Source organism: Belonocnema kinseyi, chromosome 1 (assembly GCF_010883055.1).
Source record: "Belonocnema kinseyi isolate 2016_QV_RU_SX_M_011 chromosome 1, B_treatae_v1, whole genome shotgun sequence".
Taxonomy (NCBI): Eukaryota; Metazoa; Arthropoda; class Insecta; order Hymenoptera; family Cynipidae; genus Belonocnema; species Belonocnema kinseyi.
In genome coordinates, this window is record NC_046657.1 from 106,063,214 (window position 1) to 106,081,855 (window position 18,642).

At 33.3% G+C, this 18,642-nt stretch overlaps 1 protein-coding gene across 2 annotated transcripts in view; it reads left to right on the plus strand.

Moving 5' to 3' along the window:
- LOC117167235 (DNA N6-methyl adenine demethylase) overlaps positions 1–18,642 on the plus strand; it is a 105,078-nt gene that overhangs the window by 65,441 nt on the left and 20,995 nt on the right. For both annotated transcript variants that reach the window (XM_033352022.1, XM_033352030.1), the window contains exons 4-6: positions 6,897–7,118; positions 15,003–15,240; positions 18,289–18,518. In XM_033352022.1, coding sequence (XP_033207913.1) covers positions 6,897–7,118; positions 15,003–15,240; positions 18,289–18,518 — 690 coding nt within the window. The remainder of the gene's footprint in view (positions 1–6,896; positions 7,119–15,002; positions 15,241–18,288; positions 18,519–18,642) is intronic.

The window sequence follows — 18,642 nt, forward strand, 5'->3', positions numbered from 1 at the left end:
GATTTATTACATGCTGATTGCAAATAAACATGGAACTCAGTGTTCGCAAAGATGACTTGCAAACCCATGGCCTTCGGTAATGGTTTTCCAACTCGTCCTACAAACATTAATCTCCCTGTAAAACCCGTTCAAAATACACATACAAAATTTCAAGGTATTTCAAAAATTTCTAAGGATTTAAACATTTTTTCTGGAGAACTTAAATGAATAAGTTTCATTTAAATTATATTCAAGGTATTTTAAAAAATTCCAAAGGATTGTAAGAGATATACTAAATTTCAAGAGATTTCAAAGGATTTCTAAAAAAAATTTTGGAAAACATATGAAATTTTATTGAATTTCGAGGGATTCTTAGCGACTCCACATATTTTAAGCGATTTTAAGGTATTTCGAGGAGTTTCACAAGATTTAAAGGCTTTTATTAGATCTCCAAGGATTTCAAACATTTGTAAGGATTTCAACGTTTTCTCCAGAGAACTTTAAAAAATAAGTGTGCTTAAAATTATTTTCTAGGGATTTGAAACTATTTATACAGTACGGAATAATTACATTTTATTTTAAGGGATTAGTCCAGATTTCAACAATGCAGGGAGAGAAAATGAAGATTTATAGGACCTCTAATTATTTGTAAGATTCTGGGTGATTTTACAACTTTCAGTGAATGTAAATCAATTTAAAAGATTCTTCATATGTATTTCAATTAAAATTTAACAGATTTTAAAGATATCAAGGGAATTTACCAATTTTTGCTGAGTAATGTTTCTTTGTGCAGAATCGATATTTTTGTATAGTTCAATATGAGATTATGAGTGGTCTAAAATAAGTTGTTCTTTTGTAGTTTCTCTACTTTTTAGATTAATTCGTTGAGTATTTTTGTATTATTAATTCTACTGTTGATTATTCCATAATTCTTCTCCACATAATGATTTTCTACAATCAGTTTCCTGTAATCCATGAAATCTTCTGGATTCTTATCAAATCTTCTGCAATCCCATGCAATGTTGCAATCTATTGTACCCCAAAAATCTGAGTAATTATTCCCTCCACTAGTAATTCCCTAAGCAATATTGATTGAAATTTGATTGGCTTTTTCGTTGATTTACAGACTTTTTAAAAGTCAAACTACCCCCTGGCACGAACATGCCAGATTGGATGGCACCAGTGGCGCTCAGCAATCGCGGAATCGATAACTCATCTGGGTTGGAAAAAAAGAGCTTCAACTTTTTATTACGATTAACTTTCAACATCAGTTTTTTTTCAAATAGAACAGGTCAATCCATTTTAAGGCAGACGTGATTACATATAAAATTAGTCTTTAAAAAATTGTAAAATCAAATTCAATTAAAACAAAATTTTAAATATAATTCCTAGTATTTAAATTCGGGAAAGGCTCACGTTATGTGCTGACTTGGTAGATTAAAAAAAAAAGTTTAAAAAATACGCTCGGCATTTCAATGAGTTCAAATCAAAACTCGAGGCTGGAGAAAAAGTAATTTAAAAATTAAAGGAATAGACCTCAAGAAAATTCATTAGAGTAGTGGAAAAATGGATAGAATGAGAATCTCCATAGATGGAATTCGCGAGCTGCTTTAAAAGCAGCAAAATTTTAAACATGGCGCTGGCAGCGAGGAAAGGCAGGCGCACTGCGCGTCGATCAATAGCGCCTTGTTTAATATCAGTTCTCAAACTATGTACAGCCAACCTCAAGATAAATTTTGTCTTATGCTTTTCAAATTTTAGAGATAATTAAATTCAGATTTTCAATTTTTTTTTACATTTTAGTTTTTGGGTTGAATTTAGGGGGTTCTGAATTTGGTGCATCCGGCTCGAAGGACCGGTATAGCTTTATCGTGGATCATCAGTTTTAGACAAAATTGATAAAATTTTGATATTTGGATTTCGAAGAGCGATGAACTGGAAAGGTAAATGCTTAGAAGAGGCTTTATGTGAACGTAAATCGTGCGTGAGCTTGCATAGTACTTGAGACCCTTCTCCAGTCACCACAAACTATACCTTCAAGATCTGTATCTTCAGCATTGTGTGTTCCTTCGCATGTAAAAGCTTGACTCTACAGACCCGGGTACATGTAGTTCTTCTCTTAGGACAATCTTTTTGTTCCCTTACTACCAGAACCAAACTCATTTGAAAATGTAAACAAAGCCATTCTGTATTGTAGGCTCTTATTAATTGATAAAACCGATCCTATAAATTGAAAAGTAGGCAGTATTTTAATTAAAACACGTTTTACAAGTTCCAACTGCGAACGTTTTAGATTTTGATCCATGTCAACGGCGGACGTTCTGATATTTGGCGGTTCCAATTTTGAACGCTTTGAAATTGGTTCTTTCCGATTTCGAACGTTTTGAAATTTGGCTTTTTCCAATTTCGGACGATTTTGACTTTAACTCGATTCAATTGCGGATAATTTAAAATGTTGCCTGTTCTAACTGTGGACGTTTAGAAATTTGTCCTGTTCCTATGGAAAATTTGGATTTTGGCTAGTTTCAACTGCAGATTCTTTCAAATTTCTCATTTTCCATTTTCGGACTTTTTTACTTTGGCTCGATCTAGCTATGGACGCTTTTGACATCGACTTATTTCAGCTACGGACTTTTTGAACATTAGCATGTTCCAATTGCGGGCGCTTTGAAATTTGGCCTTTCCAGTTTGGCATAAATTGGACCTTGGCTTGAGCAAACCGGCTAATTTATAATTTATTTCTGTTCCAACTGGGGACATTTTGGATTTTGACTCTTTCCAATTTCAGACCCTTTAACATTTGACCTGTTTCAATTGCGGAAGCTTTTGACTTTAGCATGTTCCGATTTCGGACGCTTTTGACTTTATCTCGATCCAACTATGGACACTTTTTGAATTTGGTTGTTCCAATTACGGACGTTTTGATATTTGGCCTGTGTCAATTGCGGACGCTTTCAAATTTTATCTACTCCCATTTCGGAAGCTGATGACTTTCGTTTGTTTCAATTCCGGACCATTGCGAAATTTGTCCAATTCTGATTTCGGATGCTTTTTGACTTTGGCTCGATCCAACTGTGGTCGTTTTGAAATTTGGTCGATCGTTTCAACTGAGGACGCTTTTGGCTTATGCCTGTCCCAACTGCTTTTGATGCATATGAGGACCCTTTCAAATATGAACAATTCCAACTGAGGACGCTTTCGAATTATGGTACTTCCGAGGGAGAGTTATTCTTAGCCTTCAGCTTAACCCCTTGATCCTTCACATGGAATTGCTACTCTCTTGAGAGGCAATTCAATCTGATAAATAGTGCATTCAAATTCACGATGGATTCTGCAATTCTATAGCCAGAATCTGCAACTGCAGAAGTTGCAGGTTTTAATTCTGAAGAATTCCAATTATCGAGTTGAGTCCTGAAAAGTTAGAAAGAAGCTTTAACTGTGATCTTTCAAGCGTTCCATTACGTCAGCAATGGGGTAAACTGGTAAAGTTGCCCCTAACTCTCGAACAGCGATTGGAAGTGGTAAGCGGTTCCTGGAGGCTTCGTTTATTAACGTCGCTGCAACAAGTTGCAGAGCGTGTTGCCCGTTGAATAAGGCTTTCCCTTACCACCCCAAACCCAACTGCTTCGTCATCCCCTTTCAAGGAAACCGAGCTACCCTCAGTTCTGGATAACCTCTCCTCATCCCCAACAAATATCGTACCCACTAACCACTTGTCGTTCACCATGAGCAATTTCAGTTGCCTCCAATGCGGTATTCAAGTTTGTAAATCTCTAATAGCTTCCTTCGGTTTTCGGATTGAGTAACTTGGGGGTAATCTAATTCCATAGTTGTATCCGTGGAACAACTTCTCGAATTGGGACATTGGTGGATCGAGTTTTGCTGGAGATTAGAAATTTCAGAGGGTCCGAACTTCGAAATACCAGGTAGAATATACTGGAACTCTGATGGATCTATCTACAACAAATCAGAGTTTGGTTTGGTTCTAAAAGCAATAATCGATAAATATTGAAAGTTCTATCTAATTAAGAAGTGCGAGATTCTTAGAGTCGGCAAAATCCAAAAAGGGTATAATCTATCTTCTTGAAGTGTACATCCTCACATGAGCCGGGCCTGGACGATGAGAGGGATTAAAAATAGACGGATCGATGCCAAAAAAAAGTGTAGAGAGAAATGCAAGATAAACGGAAAGTAAATGAGTGAGATAGAGAGTTGAGAAGAAATATGACGAAAACAAAGTTTCGTCGTCGAAGCCCCGTATTGCCATGGCTACCCAGCTTGGGTGAAGGGAAGCGAGGGGAATGGGAGTTCGCGAGGAGAATGCACCTCCAGAGAAAGAGGGACGGAGAAAAAGAGGAGTCAGGAGAGAAAAAAGAGGTAGAAGAGGAGCTAAATGGAACTGAAATTTAAAATTTAAATTGGAATCGAAGTCTCCTCGGCCATTTTGAAATTTTTTAAGTACTTCCTAGAATGAATGATGTAATAAATTGTCTTTGGAGAGGCAAGACCATTCGTAAAAAGCTCTATATTAAACCTAACTTGAAAAATCAAATATATTCTTCGAGACTCGGCTCTAGAAAAAAAATGTAAAATAAATTAATAAGGAATAGGAGGGATGGGGAAGATTGAAGAAATATGATGAAAACAAAGTTTCCTCGCCGAAGCTCGTATCGCCATGGCTACCCAACTTGTCGAAGGGGGAGGAGAATGCAACTCTGGAGAAAGAAGAACGAAGAGAAGGTAGAAGAAGAACAAGGAGAAGAAGATAAATGGTGAGAGGAAGAGTGAGACGGTCCGTCGTAGAGGGTGGTTGAAGAGCAAGGGGATTCCCGCCTCTCCAGCAGGAAAATGTTTATATATCGGAAGAAACGAAAAGCGACGGTGGAGGCGGTATAGTGGGGCGGAACCGGAAAGACGCGAATGTTTCCGAGGCTCAAGGAAGTATCGAGGCGCGTACTTGACGCGCCGCGTCCGTTGGTAGCATTGGAATCGACCAACCAGGATTCAGACTCAGTGGAAAGATGCGTGGATTCACTGAGAGGGATGGAAAGACAAAGAGGAGGAGATGAAGACGAAAAGAGGATAGAATAGCCAGACAAGACCGCGTTAGAAATCGCTCGCGTTCACACGGGGAACAGTCTCCACGCGATCGAGAGTATCGAGTTTATATCAAAATCAGAGTGAACTTGAATTTGATGTCGCAGATGCACGAGGAGAATTTAACATTTGCGAAATCTGGTCTTTTGACGACCACGAGTCTCGCGAATCTCAAAAGCCGGTTACCGGCTTCCAGACACGAGGACAACTAGGATTTTAGTCGCGAGTGAAATTTTCGACTTTTTTCCGCCCTACCGGAAACGAGGATTTTTGCATCTGGTGGGTGTGGCGAGACTTGAGTGAGGATTTTTCTGTCCTGCAATTTTCGGCAGATTTTCGGTGGTTAAATTGAGCACAGGTGAGTGAAAAGACTTGGGGTTGTTTTACTATCGACGGGAATCAATTAAAAAGTGCGATTTACGGAGACAGAAATTTTTGTTGTTGCAAAATTAGATCCTTTTTGTACATAAAAACTACTTTAATTGACGTAGCATCGTATTTAATCGAAAGGGATTTTTTTTATTCCGAAATATTAACCACGTGTCCATCCACGTGTTTCAAAACCAGGGGAGTCGACCCTAAGGTCTAAACAGAAGCTCAGGATGGAGGGGATTCCCCTATTCAGATGGCCCAACAGGTCGAAAATTTTTCGAGATGATTGACGTATTAAAGAATCTTGCTTTCACAACTTGGTAATAAAAAGCGAACATTCGCTCCAACGGAACCTGGCTTTATAATAAATTTCGGCTGAACTTCCGCAGAACAAAAAACCTCTATCTTTACCCTTAGGATCTATTATTATTATTTGGGCCAATACCTGATCGGTTCTTTCATAATTTTCCTGATCAGAAAACATTTTCATCTTCGATTATTACCTTTTTTATTGAGAATATTTTACAAAGGATGAAGATTGCTCTCCCTAAGGATCCCTTTAGATCCATCATATAAATTCATAAAGTTATATGAAACTGATAAAAAAATCTCGACTCGGCTAGGGATTTTTATTCAGAATAATGTATTTCCGGTATGAAGTGAAGTCATTCTCTGTACATTAAATGCTACGGGGCAAGAGACAGAACTATTCCACTAAATAAGGAATTGATTAAAATACTTTTCTCGATTTGATTGGTCTCCCAGGAAGCTTTCTTTGCATGGGCCTGATGCCTTGTCTATTTATAAATTCAATTTGAACACGCAACCTTCATTGTAGGATGCATTCAATCATAGGGACGCAAAGCCGAGTTGTGGAACCAGAAGTTAAGTCATCATTCTATTATCAGAGTCGAAAGACAGCATAATATAATGAGAAGCTAATCTAAAAGTTCCTTTTAGTCGAGCTTTAAGCTCCTTTAAACTTTTTCAATATCATCATCTAATTGAATGTGGATGAAAGGAGCAGTTTTTAATTATTTTGTTAATTTAGTATTAAATTGTAAAATTACCATAGGGAAGATAAATGCCTTGGAGAGACAATATTAACATTTGAAATGAGGAATTGAAGGTCGTTTCTCCCTAGACTCTCATTCAGGTGGTGATTGAAGTTCAGAAGTCTAGACAGGAAACAAAAGGGTGATAATTTATTCAGTTGGCTAAGGTATTACGATCATTAGCTTGCGGCGCTTGGCAAACTAAGGAAACCTATGCCTACTTCGGCTTACTTAGAGAGGCAGGGATATATTTAGTTCATATTAGGGTCAGAACGACTAGTACTTAACTCTCTAAAGAGTTTTTTTTTTAATTAGAAGAGGAAGAGTTAATAAGAGAAGTTCATAATTTTTTATTTTTCTAAACTTAATGAAACGAATTTGTTATTGTTGCAGAGTTATAGAAAAATCGCTCGACAAGTGAGTACACCAGACAGTGCACCAGCAGGTTTGGGAAGTCCTCAAGCAGGAATCCTGCCTCATCAGCAGCAACAACAACAACAACAAAATCAGCAAGCCCTACACTCAGACCCCATGCAGGCCAAAGACAATCTCAACCCAGCGAATCAGCAACCGGGTCTGCGGAACGGAAACAATGTTCCACCAGTTGTCTCCATGGTGAGTTAAAAAATATTTATCTCAGTTTGATGATAAAGGTTAAAAATAACTCATATCAGCAATAAGTTTTAGCGAGCTTGTTCTTGTTTGTTATGTGCCCTCCAAGCGAGCTTATCGAAAAGCTTATCAGCGAGTGTATCTTTGCTCCAGTTTCTCTGCTACAACGCATTCAAAAGTTTTTAACTGAATAAGGTGTCTTAAGGCTAGAACAAATCGTTAACAAATTTTCAAGCTTTAGATCAGGTCACTAATAAAATCGAAGCATGTAAAGTTAGAAAGAATAAGTAACTATCTTTATAAATGCACTTTTCAAAAAGAGAACAATTTTTTAGGTTATGAATCACTGCCTCCCTTTTTATGATAAGGACACTAGACTACTCATTCATCGTAGGACCGACCCGGCAGGGTTTCGGCCTTGCCTGACTACTACGGCGGCAACTTGCGTTTCATTTAAATAAACTATCTGACCAAACCTACGGATCTTCGACAGGACAAATTAAAATAAAGTGACTTTTCATTCAGACCGTCACAAGTTTGGTCTTCCTAGTTGATGTGGATGTTGCTAAAGTACTTTCTTTTTTGAAAGTGAAAGAGGGAAGTGGGATAGAAAGAGGAATAAGAGAACAAGACGAGACTCGAGCAGACGGCTTGAAAGGAATGCCGTTCTTTGCAATTCGCATTGAACTCAAGTGGTATCTTGATCCTCTTCTCTTCGCGACTTGGCTCCACTTGGTTGCAAGTGAGCGTGCGAGGTTACTGGGCAAACCAGTCTGCTCGCACCGTCTGTTTACGCTACTATCCACCACTGATGCAACAATCTACATTCTACGTACACTTATTTATATACGCGCTGGAGATCCAGGCAAAATCTCTTTAGGTGCCTCTCAATGTCTGCTTCTACCATTCAATGACCTTCGGGCTTCAAGGTCACGTGACGCATCTTGTTTTTCAAAAGAAGAATCCAGTAATGGTTTGGAATTTCGATCAGGAATTATTTTCTGCTGATGGGAAGTCTCCATTAATGAAGGATGGAGACTGACAATGGATCCAATTTTAATCAAATTTCTGCTCGAAATCGCTCCACAATTCCTCGATCTATCAGAACCAAGAGAATGGAAATCAGATTTGATGGACTATCCATCTTTGAAAAGTCCCTCTTGGATTTCTCGGCTTAATCGTATGTCGAGGAGATGGGTGCTCTCTCTCGGCTTATTTCCTCTCTTTCCCCTTTTCTGAGAGGTCGGTGGTTCCTGTTCCTGCGGGTATTGATTCGCGTTGGCGGGCGGTCACCGCCCCCGCAGCCACAGCCTGCGTCTAGCACCAGTCTACCCCTTCTTCCACGTCGCTTTGCCTGCCATTTCAAGGAGGAGTCAAGACTGATTCAAAAAATAGGCACGCTATTCCCGTGACTCATCGAGCCTGGGGTGGTCAAATGCCCGCTGATTTCGGTCAGAATCGAATTGCGATGGCCTGCTACACCCAGAGCGGCTGTTGATGATCTAATTGAGTCGATCAACCCATCCCAGTCTCAAAAATATTTAGGAACAATTGGAAAAGTTGTTAAAACCGGAACCAACTTTAGTTTTCGATTTTGTATAATAAGAGCATCTAAGAATTGAATGAATCCTTCGGATCTTGATTTGGGTTTGACAGAGAAGGCTGCGAGACAGGATCATCCAGAGGGTTATGTTTGGATGCTGTCATCGGGATTACCGTTTTATCATGCCTGGAGGTAACTCACGTTGCCGTAGGTCACGGTGGCACGAGAACGGAAGGATTTTCCCCTTGGGGACGAGGATGAGGGTGAAAGAGCAAGAGAGAACGAGAGAGAGAGAGAGATCTGGTTCTCACTCTCGCTTGGCGAGACGCCCGCCTTCGATGCTTTCAGTCTCGACCACAAACACCGACCCACGACTACTTTAAGGGTGAGTCTGTTTACCACCCCTTGGCATCGCACTCCAGAACCGGAACACTCGACAAGCTGCCCGATCTAGCTTGAGCCATCCTTCTCCCTCTTGAGGGTATTACTTTGAATGCGAACAAGTTTTTATTCCCATTTGAGACTCTCACCTTCCTTGCTTCTTTCCTTTTTTTTTCAAACTCAAATGAATCGAATAATAAAGTATATAAGTTTTTTTCATATTAGGACGATCCCTTCAATTTTAGTTAATTCCGGATTTAAATTTTGAATAAGGAATTAATAAACTTCAAATCCGATTTCCGTCCAACTCAGCAAATTTCCTCCCTAATGACCTGAAGTGTAGCGGACAAACTTGTTAATTACTAATTACATCAGGATGCGATTAAAATTTGCACTTCAGGATTACACAACTTGGTTACCCAGCGCAAAATGTAATGAAACACGAAATCCAAAACAAGTTTCGTCGCCTGCAGTCTCGAAATTATTAACACCAATTTTCCTCAGAGACGAAACAGATTAGATAGAGTTCATATAGTTTCAATGAAAGGATATTCGAAATCGATTTTCCTGTAACAGGGTGTCTACCCTACCTGGAAACCCTGGAATCGTCAGGGAATTTTTATAAACCGGAAGACCTAAGAAAGGTCAGGGCATTTTTTTTAAAGTCAGAGAATTTTTCCAAGAGCTTTCTTATTTTTTTTTTTTAATTGTAATATGAAATTTAATTATAATGATTCTTTATTTGTAAAGTAGCTTTATATTACTGTATTGGAATATTTTTTCAAAAATTCGTTTCTTTGTTTGAAATCAATTTCTTAACTGAAAATTGAAAGGTTTCAGTTGAAAATTAAAGTACCTGTGTAAGAATTAGTTCTTTTTGTTTGGATTCCATTGTATTTTATTAAAAATTGTAATCTTTTTTGGATGAAAAATAAGGTATTTTATTGAAAATTTGTTGTTTTCTTTGTGTTAAAAATTAACTTTTTAACTCAAAATTTAAATATTTCAGTAGAAATTAATCTTCTTGGTTGAAAAATCATCTTTTTTAGTTGAAAATTATTCCTTTTTATAGAAAATAATCTTCTTGGTTGAACATTCAATTATTCTAGTGAAGATTTATCATTTTAGTTAAAAATTCATCTTTTTTAATTCAACTGTTTCATTTGAAGATTAATCCTTTTGAGTAAAAAATACATCACTTTGTTTAAAAAAGTGACTTATTTATTTGAAAATCAGTTGTATGTTTTGGTTGAATGTTATTTTTAAAAGGAAAATTATAGTTAAAAAATTATCAGTTTGAAATTTAATTTTTTAACTAAAAAATTTGCCTTCCATTTTTTTTATTAAAAATTGATTTTTATTAGTTCAAATTTAACTATTTGGTTTAAAATCTTTCTTTTTTTAGTAGAATATTAAACTAATTCGCTGAAAATTCATGTGTTTTGTTGAAAAATCATCTTTTTGGTAGAAAATTAATTTGCTTTTCAAACAAGAAGATTCATTTTCTACTAAAAAAGATGATTTTTCCACAAAATACATGCATTTTCAACCAAATATTTAAGTATTCTACTAAAAAGATAAAGTTTTAACCAAATATTTCAATTTGATTAAAAAAAAATTATATTTAACAGAAAATGGAATAGTTAAATTTTTAATAAAAAAATATATTTCAACCAAACTGATCAAAATAATATTTTTTACTTTAAAATGAAACTATTTGCTTGAAAATTTGTCTATTTTGGATGAAAATTAAACTATTCCGTTGAAAATTCATTTATTTAGTTGAAAAAGCGAATTTTTTGGTAGAAAATTAAACTTATTTGAAAAATAATCTCTTTTGTTGAAAATAAACTATTTGGTTGAAAGTTAAACTCTTTGGTTAAACATTCATTACTTTTTTTTAAATTTTTTATAGAAAATTCATTTTTTGTACTGAAAACTTTCTTCCATTTTTGGTTGAAATCGAATCGCCTTTGGTTTAAAATTTAATTATTTAGTAGGAAATTAATCTTTTTGGTTGAAAGTATAACTACATATTTGGTTAAAAATTCATTTATTAAGTTGAAAACGCAATATTTTTAGTTAAAAATTAATTTCTTTATTTGCAAATTTAACTGTTCTTTATTCGTAGTTTAAAAAATTATCGTTTTTAGTTCAAAATTCAACTACTCGGTTGAGAATTCATGTATTTTGTTGTAAAATCTTTTTTTTTCACATTAGAAAATTATTCTGTTCAGTTGGTAATTTAACTATCTGATTAAAAATTGATCCATCCTGTTGAAAATCCGGTAATTTTACTTGAAAAGCTAGAAATTTAAAGCTGTTCAAAACTTATAATGGAATTTAATATAGCATCCACAGTAACTTTATCTAAATATGTACTTAATTTTAAGCATGAGAAGATAAAGTAAAAATTGTTTTGAATATTATTCAAATTCATGGACTGTAGGGACAAATTCAAGAGATGACTAATTATGTTTTTAGAATTATTTAATTAATTAATGGCGATAATATGTTCAAGAATATCTTGTAATATAGATTTTCAAAGCTTTTCAAATCACGCGTATTAACTGAATCCCTAGAAACTTGGAAAAAAACATTATTTATAACAATTTCGCGAAAATGTATACATATTCCGATTGGATTGTTTTAAAATATGCAAAGAATTTTAATGGCTCTCTACTATGAAAAAATATACCTGGAAGAAACTTGAGATACCTGGAAAAACTTGGAATTGTCAAGAAATTATTTTCCAGGATTTGAGTAGACATCACATGTAAATGAAAATTGAAGTAGATTGAAGATGTAGAATACTTATAAAATTCTTAATAACTTGGAGAGAATTTCAATTCTGGGAAATCGTTGTGATGCGACCGCGACCTGCCGCTGGGATTAACTTCGTAATTCAATGACGACTAATTGAACCGAGTCTGGCAACGAGCGTAATAACCCGCAAAACGACAGAGGTGCTAGAAGGGACGATGGGGGGTTAACTGAACGCATTGAGCGATACTTACTCCACATGATCGATTTACTAGAAGATTAGAGAGATAATAACGCTTACACATTCTGGTATCTCTGATTGCTGTAATCAGAGAGTGCGGAATGATGATTGACACAGACACTAAAGCAGACATTAGAACAATTTCCAATTCAGAAAGGATCATATCAAGCTCAAAGATTAATTTTACTTCTTTCATGTAGTAAATGTGCACTCTAACTTCTCGCTGAATATTACGAACATCAAGAGCGTCCTTTCAAGCTCTAAAAGTCCATAAATCTGGCGCTTCTGACGCTTTTCCGCCTGAAAGAGAAAAGTATTAAAAGAGTTCAAAAGATCAAAATGGAAAAGTTAGGCAGGTGCACCAGATGTAATCTAGGAGCCATACTTAAATTTCGTAACGGATTATAGGCCCTCTCTAAGATACCTTCTCTCCAGTGGAACAAACCATAGCAAAATATGTGTCCCCCACCCTCTTGCTGCCTGTAATTTTTAGTTTCCAGAAATGTCTTACTATTTACTGCTAGTAGAATTAGACAGGGTATTCAAGAACATAATTTTCAAAATTCCCTGATTTTTCCTTGACTAATTTTTCATTTTCCATGATCATTAATATTCAAATACTAGCATTTGAATATTGTTATACTTTTAACATAGATTGTTTATTAACAGAATAAAACAGTATTTCGGATACAAATTAAAAATTTACAAATTTATTAATTTATTATAAACAGAAAAGGTCTTTTCTACTAGGAAAGATGACTTTTTTAGCAAAATATTTGAATTTTCAACAAAATAATTAAATTTTTAACATAATAGTTGAATTTTCAACCTGAAAGGATAAATTCCCAACAAAAAAGTATAATAGTTTATATTTCAATAAAAAAAGATGAAATTTATACCAAAAAAGAAAAAAAATTTCAAAACCAAAAAGACGAATTTTCAATTAATACATATTTATCACTCAAGAAATAAATAATAGTTAAATATTCAACCACAGACATACCTTCAATAATAAAATGTTAACAATGTAGTTTAACTTTTACCGAAGTAGTTGCATTTTCAATTAAAAAGGATTAATTTTCCGCAAAAAAGTTCAACTTTCAACCAATGAAATGAATTTTCAACTAAAAATATAAATCTTAAAAAAATGATTTCTTAACAAACTGATTCAACCAAATTTTTCAAACAATGTAGTTGAATACTCAGGCAGATACTAAAACAGATACATTTTTTAATAAAAAAGATAAATTAAAAAAAAAAGTTGAATTTTTTGTTAAAAAAGATTTCAGTTGACTTCACGATAAAAATATGAATTTTTTAACCAAAAGTAAGTTTCAACGACAAAGGATAATGTAATAAAAGAATTGTTGAATTCTTTACCAAATAGTTGCATTTTTACCCAAAAAAATGTGGATTTTTTCTTAAAACAGATACATTAAAAAAAAAGAATTTTCAAATTGTAGAATTTTAATGCAAACAAGATTCCAGTTGACTTTTCAAGATCAAAATATGAATTTTTTACCCAAAAATAAGTTTCTAAGAAAAAAATTTAACTTTCAATATTTGCATTTTTATCAAAGAAAGATGAAATTTGTACTAAAACAGGAATTTTTAATAAAAAACGACAATTTTTGTCAAAGTTAAACTTTCATCCAGAAAAGATTTAGTTCATTTCTCAACAAAATAGTTAAATTCTCAACAAAACTGTATAATTTTCAACCAAAAAGGTTTATCTTTAACGGAATAGTTCAATTTTCAACTAAGTAGTAGCTTAACTAAGTAGTCAATTTTCTAGGAAATAGTTACATTTTCAACAAAGCAGCATAATTTTCTACCAAACTATGACTTTTCAACAAAATTGTGGAATTTTCAAACGAACAGTTACATTTGTATTCAAGAAAAATTTAATTTCTGCTAAAGCAGGCAAATTTAAAAAACAAAAAGACAAACTTAAAAAAAGTTGAATTTTCAAGCGAATATTTGCATTTTTATTCGAGAAAGGTGAAAATAAGAATTGTAAACAATAAGTCAATTTTCTGCTGAATAGTCGAATTCATACCCAAAATTATGACTTTTAACAAGTTCGTTAAATTTTCAACCAAACGATGCATTTTTGTATAAGAAAAATTAAAAATCTACTAAAACACGTGAATTTTTAAATTAAAAATACAATTTTTCAACAACAAAGAAAGAGTTGCATTTTCATCCGAAAAGATTTCAATTGACTTTTCACCAAAAAATAAGAATTTTAAAGAAAAAGTACATTTTCTAGGTAATAGTGGAATTTTCAATAAACCAGTTGCATTTTTAACGAAGAAAGATGCAATACTTCTAGTAAAAAAGATGAACTTTTGATATAAGAAGACAAATTTTCAGAAAAAATAGTTTTCATCCAAAAAAGTTTTGAATTGGTTTCTCAGCAACAAAATATTAATTTGAAACAAAAGGTTACTGTTCAACGAAAATATTGGCTTTTTTAACCTAAAAAAAAGAATGAAAAGAAGTTGAATTTGCAATTAAAAAGGATGTATTTCAAAGAAAACTGTTAAATTTTCGACCAAATAATAAAATTTATAACTAAAAAGATAATCTTCAGGAGAAAGTTTTTGCGAATTTGCAAGAATTACGTACAAACCGTAACAAATTGTCGCCCCCCCCCCCCCCTCATGAACTTTTACGTACTTTAAGTACGGTCTCTTAGACGAGGAAACAGTTTTAAAATGAAGTTTCTTTATCTAGCCGAGGTATATACCTTGATCACAGGGAGAACGTGCTCTGAGAAAATCCTACTAAAAATTTAAGCTTCGCGGGGATCTAGCTACTTTAGAGAACTGAATCACTTTGGGTGTAGAATATTCAGCTTCTGCAGAATACTAGAGTGGACTGGAATTATTTAGAAGAAAATTACTGACTAATCTCTCTTCAGACCAAAAGTCTAGAATATTTTCTCTTGTTACAGTCACCGGGAGTTATGCCTTTTTACGGTGACGGAGGTACCGGTTTCCGACCAGCAGCTGGATTTGGTAATACAGTCTGGCACCAGGGTATGGGACCAGTAGGAACGGTTACAGTAGAAGCTGCCCCTACGACTTGGGCACCACAGCAGTTTATCCAGCAGATTCCAGCACCAAATCAGTTGGAGGAGCTGAGATACCACACGCAGTATAGTACTACAACACCTTACCATCCCCAACCAGGTTTGTCTACATTTTAAATTATCACACTGCGATGCGATAGATAGTAATCAATCCTGCAATTATTGCGTGTTATTGAGTATAATGTTAATTTTAACAGGGTGGCCATACGGTGGAAAAGACAGTGAATTTTATTTATAGAAATCACATTTTTTTATTAAAAAAATATTGAATGTCGCTTGAGACGAGATGATGTGATATTTATTAATAATATATTTATCGTTTTTAAAATTTCTATAATTTTAATTTAAAAATATAGTTTTTAATGCGTAATTCTAAAACGGTTAAATCTTTGAGACGTTGAAACGGAAGTTTGTTCATTAATTAATTTTTAGATTAATTTTCAGAGGAATCGAATTTTAAATTCAGCAATATTGTAGTTTCAAATAGAAACATTCAAAATGTTAGGACAAGTTCGCTATTCAATATTTCAAAATTTCATATTGAAAGACTTCATAGTCAGTTTTGAATTTAATAATTTTAGATGTCAATATAAAGCAATTTAGGATTGAAAATCATTTCAAATTAAGAAAATATTTGATTGAAAAATCTCAAGAATGAATAATAATTCTAAGGGAAGGTGTGAAGTTAAAAGATTTAAAATTGAGTTAAAAAAAGAGAGATAAAAATTAAACTATTTGCGATTAATACATCAGTAAATTAACAATTTTGGTAGTTTTAAATGTTTATAATTTTAGAGTTCTGAATTTGTACCTTGGACGTTAAATGTTTCATTTTTCCCTTTCATAGGTTTTAATTTGCAATTAAAATTGAATTGGTTGAATTTTGGAAAGTATAATTAGAAATTTAAAATTTATTAGTTATTAAGCCATTACATTTCTTTTTTAGTTTTAAATGAAGTTCGCATTCGCTTAAGTTTCAACTTTCCGGAGTAGAAATTTTTCATTTTTAATGTTTCCCATTTAAAATTACTGTTCGTTTTTAAAGTTTTTTCAGAATTCAAAAGCTTCTAATTTTTAATTATTTAATTTTGAATGCTTTTCATTAAAATATTCCATTTTGTACGTTGTGATATTTTACTATTTTCGAAACTTTAATCTGAAATCATTCAATTCAAAGAGAATTGTTTAATTTACAGGGCTTCGATTTAAAAATTATACTGTTCAACTCTTTTTTCTAAATAAACTATTTAAAATCGTTACATATATATTTTTAATTTAAGGCGCTTTTAATTCGAAATTACTAATTATCCATTATTGTTTCAAAAATCTTTCAAACATAATATTTAAAAATTGGATTTTTAAATTGTTTATATGATTTAAAGTATATTGTTCTTTAAACCAGGAGAAATGACGAATATTTACGGGCAGAACCAGGGAAAAGCCGAAAAGCCAAAATTTTAAAAATAGTGGTCACCCTGAAATGAATGGTCCAAAAAGTATTTCGTTCTTATAATGGGCTGTCTAGCATTTTGGTTCAACCCGTGACAACCTAGAAATCATCTTGCATTTTTCATGAGAACTTTGAAATTGAATTTTTGTTTTGCTTTTAAAACATTTTTCGAGAGGTTGACCACTTGGTTTTTAAGAAAACACCAGATATCAAAAGGGTACAAAATAATTCTGAAGATTTCCAAATATTTCACAAAGATTTAAAATATTTTAATGATTTTAAATTAAGACAAAAGATTTCAGAAAGATTTGACAAATAATTCAAAGAATTCATAAGGATTTCACAAGATTTCAAGAATTTATTACAGGGGCTTATTACGCCTGATTTCGAAGATTTTAAACAATTTCAAAAGGGTGAAATAAATGTGAGATTTTAAAAGATTTCAATGAGTTGAAACGAATACAAAACACTACACAAAAAAAATAAGAAGGATTTCATAAAGATTTCAAGGATTTAAAAATTTTTAGAAAAGTTTAGAAAGATTTCACAAATATGTCAATGATTTTAATGATTTCAAATGATCATTAAAGATTTCACAAATATTTCAAAGATTTCAGAACACTTTCATATAGATTTCAAATTTAAAGACTTCAAAAGGATAAAGTACACCAGATTTCAATGATTTCAAAACACTTTTCAATGATTTAATTTATTTCAATGGTTTTATCAAAATTTGAAAGGATTTCAAATATTTTAAAGATTTCAAATGAATAAAAAAGATTTTACAAGTATTTCAAAGATTTCATAACAAATTCATAAAGATTTCAAATTTAAAGATTTCAAAAAGAGTTATACCAGATTTCGAAGATTTCAAAAAAAAGATTTTGAAACTTTCAGAAAATGCCAGGGATTTGCAACGAGTTTAAATTTGTTCAAAAGATTTCACAAAGATTTCAAATATTTAAATGATTTCAAACGGATACAAAAGATTTGACAAATATTTCGGACAATCCATAAGGATCTGAAAAGATTTCAAGAACTTCAAAAATTTTAAAAAGGGTACATGACGTCAAAATACAAAATATTTCCAAGATTTTAAACGAATTCGTATTTTGTTAGAAAATTAAACAATATTTCACAAAAGTTTCAAGTATTCCATTGATGTCAGATAAATACAAAAGATACAGGAAATATTTCACAAGTATTTAAAAGAATTTATAAGGATTGAAAAAGATCTCAAGATTTAAAAAGGGGCGAAAGATTTCTTTAATGATTACAAACGAACACAAACATTTTCACAAATAAATGTTAGCCAAAAATTTCAAAGATTTCATAAAGATTAAACAAAATGTACAAAGATTTCAAAGAATTTAAGGACTTCAAAGATGTTACAAAAATTTTAAAAGATTCAAAAATTTCAAGAAGATTTAAAAAATTTTTAATCTATCACATGTATAATAAACGGGCATTTAATTATTTGATTAAAAAAAAAGAAGACCTGGCCAAACTTGATTTCTTGACCTGGAAAATCTGAAGCAAACCTTGAATCTTGTTCCTACGAATCCCTGGACACCCTCTATTAATGTAATTTGAACTGAAATAAACGTTATTACGGAATTGCAAACCGAAAATTTGTAGTACTTTCAAGTACTTAGTTAAGAAAATCAACAAATCCTAAACATATTTTTATGTTTGCAGTTGCATACCAACAACAAACGTTTATAACGACCGACCAGTCAGCGTTTCAGCGGGCTGGTGCAGGTCAATACACAATCACAGGCCAGCCATCACCCCTGGCACCAGTTGCGTCCCAAAATGTTGGAGCGACGCCACAAAGAACTCTCAACGGCCAATTCATGGATCCAGCCGTCACGCCTGGTCAAGTCAGTTACGACAGACAGGATTACGTCAATGGATATCAGCAGCAGGTGAGGATCCATCCACTGCCATTCGATGTACTTTAATGTCGTTCAAGGTTTTCAATGAGAGACTGACTCTGTTCCAATCAATTTTCACTAGAATACTTAGATGTCGTTCGTGGGTGGTTTAGAT